Source organism: Solanum pennellii, chromosome 8, assembly GCF_001406875.1.
Source record: "Solanum pennellii chromosome 8, SPENNV200".
In the NCBI taxonomy this organism is placed as follows: Eukaryota; Viridiplantae; Streptophyta; class Magnoliopsida; order Solanales; family Solanaceae; genus Solanum; species Solanum pennellii.
In genome coordinates, this window is record NC_028644.1 from 2,002,889 (window position 1) to 2,013,674 (window position 10,786).

General features: G+C 25.4%; 1 protein-coding gene across 1 annotated transcript; it reads right to left on the reverse strand.

Annotated features, from left to right (window-relative positions):
• Positions 1–1,254: 1,254 nt before the first annotated feature.
• On the reverse strand, positions 1,255–3,245 carry LOC107026851 (anthranilate N-benzoyltransferase protein 2-like). The gene is made up of 2 exons (XM_015227946.2): positions 2,751–3,245; positions 1,255–1,989 (listed from the first exon to the last, which is right to left on the reverse strand). Exons 1-2 carry the CDS (start codon positions 3,219–3,221, stop codon positions 1,354–1,356), a joined length of 1,107 nt encoding a protein of 368 aa, XP_015083432.1. The 5' UTR covers positions 3,222–3,245; the 3' UTR covers positions 1,255–1,353.
• Between the last annotated feature and the right edge of the window lie 7,541 nt (positions 3,246–10,786).

Sequence of the window (10,786 nt, forward strand, 5' to 3'; positions counted from 1 at the left end):
AACCAAATGATTATAATTATAATAAGTATAATTAATTCGATTTTGATTATTGTTATCGCCCATCATTATCAACTAAACAACTATAATCATTATCGATATGTACAACCTATAACGATCATCATTGCTTATTACTATCATTAAAGGTAGAGCTATAGTAATGTCTCGAAAAATTACATTATATCTAGGTTAAATCTTACCTAAATCTTATATTCAATTTGAACACTTATTATTGGATACCTAGAACATGATGCCTAGGTTTAATTCCTTGTGTCTGTATTTTATTTTATTTTTATAATTGTGACTTATATAAATATTCGATAATATTTTAAAATTCACAATTTTAAGGTAAAGGAGTACCTTGGTATCAATTTGGTGCAAAAGTATAATCACCGTTATATATCATCATTCAACTTTCACTTGAATGATTATCCTCAATTATTATTAAGTATCATTAATCAATATAATATTTTGTTGATATACTATCAGATTAATATAGTGTTTCATTAGATTCATATTTATATAGATGTAATTTATATATAACATTCAAATTTTAAAAAATAACATGACTTTAAATATTTAAATATGAATTCAAAATTCAAATATATAGATAAATTAAAAAAGTTACTACTCTTATGAAGTGAAATCATAGAAGAAGCCTTCAGAATTATCTTTGCTATAGACATACTCAATATTTAGCTCCACAAATGAATTAATCATAAGCTCATATTAAAAATTTAACAAATGAAGACTAGAATCAATTTATTTATTTATTTATTTATTTGTTTATTATTATTATTATCATCACTTTTAATTGGTATTCTTAATCTCATCAAGATTCATCTCGAGCTAAGATCAAATTATTTTTTTTCAAATTTATATATAATATAATTCTTATACAAATAATTAGAATATCAAATATGAAAACTATTAGGATGTCAAATGAGTAGCTCTCTAATTGAAATATGAACAAATCAAATGAGATAAGTTAATAAGTGAATTGATCATTAATCCATTTAAAGGTACATGATTGAGACAAATTAAGTCAAATGCATCCCAAATTCATAATACCAAAAACAAGTTTAACTTTTATGTATTGATATTCAAATTCACAAAAGCTTATAAAATACATAATAAATAAAAGCTAGTTTTCATTTCCAAGAATATATATATATATATATAATTACTAAAAATAGTACAACAATTCCCTTAAACAACTAGTGAAGAGAGAATCAATGTCTACCAAAAGCCCAAAAATTAAAAAAAAGAGTTCCATACGAGATTCAGAAAAGAATCGCACCATATTAAAAAAATCAATACAATTTAAATTTTTCATCGACCTTAATTTTCAAGAATCTAATTAGAGATTGTAATTATAATGTTTAGTTCAGAGTTGTCTTCATCATTAGTTGAACTAATCATCACAAGATCTTGATTATTTTCTCCATTAATAATCCAACATGAAATATGAATAGCCTCATGTCCTTCAATAAATCTTACTTTATTAGCTCCCAAATCATCCCAATTTGTTGAAATTATAGATAATAATCCACTTTTCTCCTCCTTAATTATCTCCTCTTTTGAACAATTTTCCACCTTAATACTTTCAAAATTCTCTTTCACTAAAAAAGTGAAATTTGAAGAAATATTTTTACCAATTTTTTCCTCTATTTCTCCAATACATTTTGATGCAAGATTCTTGATGAATTCATTGTTGTTCATTTTCAAAGGGGTTTTGGGATACTTGAAAATTAAAGTATTTGTGAGTTGATTTTTTGTTTTTGGACTAGTAGTAGATAGAGTTGGTGAAGAACCAATTTTTGTGAAATTTGGTGTGTAAAATGCTGGTATTTTTGGTGAGTCAATTTGTGAGACAAGGTTGTTGTGGATTTTGGACCAAGATTTTAAAAAACTTGTCATGGCAAAAGGGTCTGCTAGAAATAGACTACAACTTATTCCAATTGAGTATCCTCCGCACTTGAAATTTGTAACCTGAAAAGTAAGTGAGAAAGAAAGATTTTAAAATAGAAAAGTTAGTCATCAAAGTACAGTAATCGAGCCAGAATTTTCACTAATAAAATTATATGTATGTGCATTAAATATTTAATACTCTATATTTAAACGTCATTAGTAAAATTGTAGCTCGACCACTAAACTCTAATTATTCTATCTACATAATATCATTTTTTTTCAAAGAAGGGTGCTTCTTATCATATATGTGGTGTGCCCTATTGGCCTAAATCGATGAAAGCCCTTATTGGTCTGATTTTTTTTTTAAAACATGTTTTTTTAATTATTTAATCTAAATTTTTCACGTGACAAGTTCAAAATGTCAAAAATAAAAAGTAATTTGGGTTATATTTTACATATCTTGGTTTAAAACCAAATTCTTTTTTTAAACAAAAAAATTGTTTTATTTATACTATGTATCAAATCAAAACCAGGCAAACAAACTAAAACATGAGGAATATTTTCCAAGAAATTATTACTCCCTCTGTCTAATTTATATGATCTTGTTCAAATTTTGAGAATCAAATGAATTCGTGCATTATATCTTTTATGTTTTCAAAAATACAAATTATATATTTGAAAATTAAATAAAACAATATATTATAAGTCACAATAATTTATAATTTAAAATATTAAAAAAATCATTTACTAATAAGAAAAACCAAATTTATTTAAATCTCGAAATGTGAAAAATATTACACAAATTGAAACGAAAAAAATATTGTGTTTATTCTTGTATTTACCTGGATTAAGAAAAGGGGAGAAAATTGAGGACTTGTTCCATGAATATCTTCCCAATAAACAAGTTCATTTTCTATATTTTCATTCTTCTTGTGATCAATAAAATCAACCATATTCATTGGAAAATTAGCTTCAAGCATTCTAACACCAGAATCATTTGAAACTAATTCATAATCATCCTCTAATTTTCTTAATCTTCCAGCAAATATTGGATTTTCAACTATTGCACTACCCAATGACTCCTTAAACCAACCAGCGACTATCCATCCTGAATCTGTTTCTGATGCCTTGTTATAATACAGAATCATGTGAAAACGCCTTTGCAAATTACCTAAGTCGAAATTTTCAGGTATCGTGATTCGCCTCGAGAATCGTGGATCGGTTATCTTCATTGGTATCACAGTTTGAATTGCTTCAACTTGCAACTTGGGAGAAAAAAATGGAGCTCCATTTCCATTGCAATTAGTTGCCATTTTCAAAATACTTGAATATTGTTGTGTAACATTACTAGGCTTTATATAGGAAAATTGGACCAACACCACCCACCCCACCCCACCCCACCCAAAAAAAAACACAATTATGGCTTTATGAATTTTAAAATTTATTTATTAAACAAATTTTAAATTTTTGTGTGGTTATAAAATATGGCAAAATTCTTTTTGGCTTGATAATTAATTTCATTAAGGATAATAGCTAAATTTTAAAATTAAATTTCTTTTGATTACAAAAAAAAGTGATATTTTTTTTAATGGGTTAAAAAAATTGTGTCACATAAATTGAGATACACTAAATAAATGATTATCTTGCCTTTCTCTTTTCTTTTCTTTTTTTGATTTTCCATATATATGATATCATCTGATATTCATATTGAAATCTATTTGATTACAAATTTACTCTAGATATAATAAAATTTTATACTCAAATTCGAAGCCCTAATTATGAATGATTATCTGTTAAAGAATGACAAAAGTCTCACATCGGTGGTTTATGAGATGGGTGGATTCCTTACAAGGCTTGGACAATCCTTCTTCCTTTGAGCTAGCTTTTGAGGTGTGAGTTAGGCGTAACACCTAATTTCACATGGTATCATAGCAGGGTCCATCTCACCCGATGTTCAAAATTGACCTAATTTCACATGGTATCATAGCAAGATTCACTCACCCGATTTTCAAAAGTGCCCATGCACCAGATGCTAAGCATTGGGCGTGAGATGGGGTGTTGAAGAATGACAAAAGTCCCACATCGGTGGTTAATCTAGGCGTAAAGTGGGATGTTAAAGAATAACAAAAGTCCACATCGATGATTAATGAGTTAGGCGTAAAACCTAATTTCACATTATCCTGCCTTCGTCTATATTTATGGTGATAAGACAAGATGATATACTAGCTAGGAAAAAGCTTATCATTAATTTAAAAAAAATTATCTCCATTCTATTTGTGGTGAATTTTCGTGCTACGCTCAATATATACATGAGGTATGATACTTTTTTAGAAAAATAGTTTTTTTTTAATCTAATATTAATATTTTGTGTAACCCAAAAATAGTTAATACAGTTGGTACAACCACTCACCATTATAGTTATGGGTCGATTTTGATGTAAATTTGGCATTTAAAATATATTTTAAAATATTTAATATGCGTAAATAATTTTATTTAAGTAAGAGTCTGAGCTTTGCATAATTAATTTATGTTGTCGTTAATTTTGCGGAAGCAGAAGCGGAAATTGAAATTTGAATTTTATGAATTTTATTTTTTTTAAAAAAAATAAAGTTATGAAATTTTTTATAAGTAATTTATATAAAATACACATCATTATTAATAAAATACTTTTAAAGATGATGGTTTTAAGTTTTCACACGTGTGAAATTTGATAAATTATCTTAACCTAATATCATTAATTAATAAATGGACAATTTCCATTTTTTTCTTAAGAATGGGGAAAGACACAAAGAAATAAAATAAAATTAAAGTGAATGATAATAATGTAGGTAACCTGTCTTTTTTTTTTTTTTTGGTCATAAATTGAATCATCCAAAAGATTTTGAACAAATATATTAATTATTTTCTCGTACCTAACAATTAACATCATTTAAGAAGTTGTGCTGGAAAAGTAAAACAAAATAATTTTATGGAGAAAAAAAAAAGATAATAATTTTGACACACCACTTTGAATATAAAACTCACCATGAAGATGTGAAAATAAATTAAAAATCGAATACATTTTTTTTGTTTGTTTTGTTATAATTTATTTAACAACTTAATGGATTCTAAGTTGCAATAGTGTAAAATTATTTATTTATATAATTAAATTACTTAAAAGATAATTGTAGTTATAATATTAGTAGCTTGTTAATTAGGTCAAGTTTTTTTTTAACATGTGATAAATGAAATTATGATTTAAAGTTGAGATTGTGTTAGGATGTAATTTAAATTATTTTTAGGTTGTATTTTTTCACAAAAATAAAAGTTTAAAGTTGTAAAAATTATCAAAATTTCTTTAATTCTTATACACTCCTAATAAATGAGCAAATCGTGCTTCATAAACAAGATATCAGACTATTCTAAAACACCCTATTGTTAAATTACAATTCTCCATGTGCCTTTTTATAATTAAATATTTATTTTTACAAATTTTTAAAAAAACATAATTTTATGTAGATCTCTAGGTAACAATAGTTATTCCTTAATATAGTTTTAAATGATACAGACAATTTTTTCTCACCAAATATGACTTTTTTATTGCAAAAATTAAGTATTTTTATACAATAATATAAACTTGTAAGTCAAATTAAATATTATTTTAAGAAATTGAAATCACAATTATAATCTAAATTAGCTTTTTTCAAAAGTTTTGAAATATGAAATCATGATTTCAAAACGCATTTTCAAATATTGTTTGAAATCATTTTTTCAAAACATATATGTAATTGCATGTTCAAATGCACCCTAAGCTTTTATTTCTTTATTTCGAAAGCTAAAAAAATTATACTTTTTTTAAAATAATTGTTAGAAAGATATTTTTAGTTATTTAGTTAGTTGGGGGATATGTTAGGTAGAAACATTATGATGGAAATATTATTAAACCAAAAAGATAATAAAAAATAAAATTATCTTATTTCAAATAACTTATTATGCATAGTTAATTAAAACTAATGTTTTTTTAAAAAATAAATAAATATACAATTATTGATTTGCGAACGCCTCGCAATAATTGTACAACATTAGTTATTGTAGTTGTCTCTTCATAATTGAGCACTTGTAACATTTAATACAATGTTTCTTTGATATAATTTAGTAGGGATAATGCATTATCCCCACAATATATGTTCGAAATCTTAGAGACACACTTATATCATATTAAGATCCTATTACCCCTCTGAACTTATTTTATTAATAATTTTCTATCCCTTTTTGGCCTACATGGCACTATCTTATGGGCCCAACGCTAGTTGATATTTTTTTTTAAGTTAGTGCCACGTAGGTCGAAAAGGGGTAGAAAATTACTTATAAAATAAGTTCAGGGGGGTAATAGTATCTTATTATAGAATAAGTGTGTCTCTGAGATTTCGGGCATACGTTGAGGGGGTACTTGTGCATTTTCCCTAATTTAGTACTTATTTCGTTTATTTTTATTTGTTTTATTGTATTTTTTGAAAGTTTATTTAATTAATTTTTCAAAGTTAAATTCAATTGCATTAATTTAATATTTTGAATAAAAAGTTTAGATATTCGAAAACTATACGAAAAATATTATAAATTTCAATTTTTTTATATCAATACGATGAAAAAATATTAAAAGTGACATAAACAGTAGTCCCTCCGTCCCATATTATAAATCACCTTTTCCATTTACACTTGCATTAAGAAATAAGGTAATTTTACCCTATGCCCTTATTTAATATTTGTTTATGACAACTCTGTAATAAATGATGAAAGAATAGATTTCAAAAATATAAATACATTTGGATGACTATTTAAATTTACTTTTTTAAGTCAAATTTTTTCACCAATTAATCCAAAAAAAAATTAAAAAATTCAAATTTTTCCCACCTCAATTTTTCTATATATTTTGTGTAAAATATTTATTTTTATATATAAATTATTAAAGCAAACATGACAACCTCACAAAATATTCAAATTCCATTACTTCAAATTGATCTAAATTTTCCTACTGAATTTGATGTTATTGATAATGAAATTAGACGATAAATGAATTTTAGTCTAGTTCGACAAATCATTTGATGTCATCTTGCTTGATAAAATTTGTCGAAGCTTCAACTTTCAAGATTATTTTTAATTTGTTTATTGATATGTTTGTTCAAAATCGTATTTCATAGAATAAGTAGTGAATAAAGAAAGTAGTTAATTAATAAATGAATTACTCTCACACTGAAATTAATTTGTTGTAGATTTTCAAGGTTAGTCAAAGTAAATATATTTTCAAGATTAATTAATTAATCAATAAGAGTATAATAAGCAAAATTTGGTATTTTATAAAATAACATATATTGTGATTCAATTATTTTTTTTAAAAATAAATGACTTATAATATGAGACGAAAATAGTATTGTATAGTACATCTATTTATGGATCTTTATATAGCATTATGCATGATTATTTTTAAAAATATGAATAGTACAAGCAAATGGAGCTTATTTTTAAAAATTAACTATATTAAAGACAGAGAATATTTAAATGTATAATTAATTTAGTTGTTAGTTGGAAACAGGTGAATGTTGAACTTAGCTGTAAAATATTTAATGTTCATGAAGATGTAGGTGACAACATTAATTGTTCATCAAATAAATTGGAACATGTAGATTTTGAATTTCTCATATATATAAAAAAAAAAAAGTCATAAAACCAATAATTTGAATGATTTTGAACGAGTCAAAATGAACGAGTAAGGCTTAATTTGAATGAATCGAAATGTGTTAAGTTAATAAATACTTCCTCTTGCATCAATTTATAAGATCATTTGATTGATATAAAAAAAAATTATAATCTAAAATAAATCATAAATATTTGTATGATTATAAGTCATCTTATTAAGAATAAATTTGACATTTTAAAGTTAAATCATTACAAATACAATATATTCAATGAAATTCCATAAGTGGGGTCTGATTGAATACGTGTTGATCTTATTACTATTTCATGGAAGTAGAGATGTCGTTTCTAAAAGAGGCATGACTAAAGTTAAATTATTTTTAATATAAAAATGTGTTAGACATTTTAGCAAGATCATATTTTTATGAGTTAGTTTTGTCATTCCTTCATCCTGCCTTTTAAATATTTCGTGCGTCCTTAAAAAAGACACTTCTACTTTATATCATCCAAAAACACATTTTTTAAATTTTAAATTTTAAAAAAAAAAATTCCAATATTAATAACTAAATTTTAAATTACATATATTTAAAGAATTTTACGATACAAATATATAATTTAGATTTGAAAATAGCTGAGTCTATAAATTATCTTCTAGCTCAACCCATAATATTATGTGTCCTTTCAAAAGTGTACACATATTTAATAGCAATAAATATTTCACTACTTTTGCCAAACAATATTTATATCTCTCTCAATTAACATGTGCTAAACAGACACATCATATTTTGGGGTCAAAATTTTCACTATATTAAAAAGAATTAAATTAGAGTGGAGAATTTCTTGCAGATATTTTAAATTCAAAATCAGAAAAGTGTTTTTCATCATCAATAATGTGATAGTGAGAGAGATTTTTTAGATTTTAAAAATAATACTTAATAAGGGTGTTTTTAATTTACGCAACTTAATTGATCTATCAGACTCTAAAGAAAGAGTAACACTTATTTGGAAACTAGAAATTTGTTGGTTTCCAAGCGAAACTCGATGCTACTTTAACACAAGGAAAATATTTTTTTTCTGGAAAACAAGTAGATTTTTTACTTATTTTTTCATGTTTGGTTTGTGAGTAGAAAATATTTTTTGGAAATAATTTTTAGTGTTTAATTTATGAATGAATAATGTTTTTACGAAATATTTTTATTTTTACTAGAATAGAAAATAATTTTGAAATTAAAATTATTTTTTAAAAAAAATTTTTTTTTGGGTGGGGGGTGATGGTAGGGGGGATGTCGGCATGAAAAATAAAAAATTAAAGTTGAAACTATTTTTTAAAAATAAAATTTTTTTTTTTTGGGTGGGAGTGCTGGGNGGATGGGTGAAAAATTGAAAAATTGAAATTGAAGTACTTTTTAAAAATTAATGTTTTGCAAATAAATAAATAATATAATTTGAAATTGGATGAGTTCTAAAACGTTATATCTTTCGCTTAAACTCAAAAAAATGTGTTTATATATATATAATAAATAAATTGCAAACTTTATTATAGAAGTTACAAAACGAGAAATAACAAGAACTTATAAACTTTAGATTTTCTGAAGAATAATAGTTTTTATCAAATAAATATTTTTTCAATCAAATTGAAGATTAATAGTTTTTTTATCAAATATATTTTAATATAGTAGACAAGTAAAAGTAAACGAAAGAAGTACTATATCTCTCTCTTAAACATCTTACTTATTAACACGCGTTGACACTTTTCTAAAAAACAAAAAATTTAAGATAAAAGGTGGATGCACAATATATAGTACGAGTTCAGACTTGGTTCAATCTTCGTATATGTAGAGAAACCACTAAATATATACATATAGTGAATTGCAAATCCAGTAAAATCAAAATTAATTGTGAAATTTATGACGAATCATCAAAGTTTATAAATTCCAAATCTTGAATACTCTCTTTATTTAATCAATTTTGTCAAAACTACAAATATTTATGAACTTGGAGATGATAATATTTGGTTTTCTAAAAAAATAAAGTTTGGTTAAATAAAATTTTTATTTTATTGCTATTGCCTGGACCAAACCATGAAAAACATTATTAGTACTACTATATAGTCACCCCAACTGTGTATAAGACAATTTGTCAACCAAATGTGTGGTTCTCATTCAACTTGAGAGGGACAACTTAGTTTATGAAATTGATGTTCTCAACTTGGCATGTCAAGTAAAATTAATCTTAGGTGGTTTAGTGTTAATTCTTTATCATTATTCATGCGATTTAATATTTTATAATAATAATATAATCAATGTAATCTCGTAAGTGAGATCTGAAGAGGATATATATATAACTTTTATTGTTATCTTATGAAGGAAAAAAGATTTGGACATATGTAAAGGAGATGTATAGATATTCCAGTTCGGAGGTTGACTATGGATATCATCAACAGAGATAAAGGTCCGCTGAAAAAGTATAAGAGAAAAACAATTATACATAACGTAACTTACAGAGAACATCTTGAATAGAAGGTTATGGGATACACGGAATAAGATAGAATCATTGTGTTGTTGATTCCTCTTTAATATCAATCATACCATTAGTAGCAAAGATAAAGAGTATTAAAAAGGAAAGGACCAAATATTTTTCCTTATATTTGTTACCAGAAAATATGATACTAGTGTATGAGCCATTCTCGCGTGTTTTGAACGACGAAAGGCGACGAGGATATACCTCGCCTTATGGCGAGTCGCTCGTCTTTATAAAGTATGACACCATTTAATACACAATTTTTTTAATTCAAAAACTAAAAGTAGATAGTACATACTAAAAGTCTAGAACTTGAATAAGAAAAAAAAAGTGAAAACAAAGATAGAAGTACTCAACTCTGAAGAACAAAAGAAGAAATACATGTTGATTAGATTTTCAAGTCACCGGAAAAGCCTAGCTAGTTGCCGGAGGAGTCTCGCTGAGAATCCTATAATTTCCTTGTAACTTTTAAAACAGTCAATTTTTTACAAAAGGCGACACATTTATAGTCTTTCTCGCCATCATGGCATCACCTTTTGAAGATCGCTTTGTCACAAAGCTAAAAGGTCACATCGCATCTTGCAATTGGCGATGACGCAATCGCCTTTCACAAAACGGTTTCATCCAACTTAATGAAGTAATATAAATACTCCATATAGAACAAAAACATACCCATGAACCACACAAG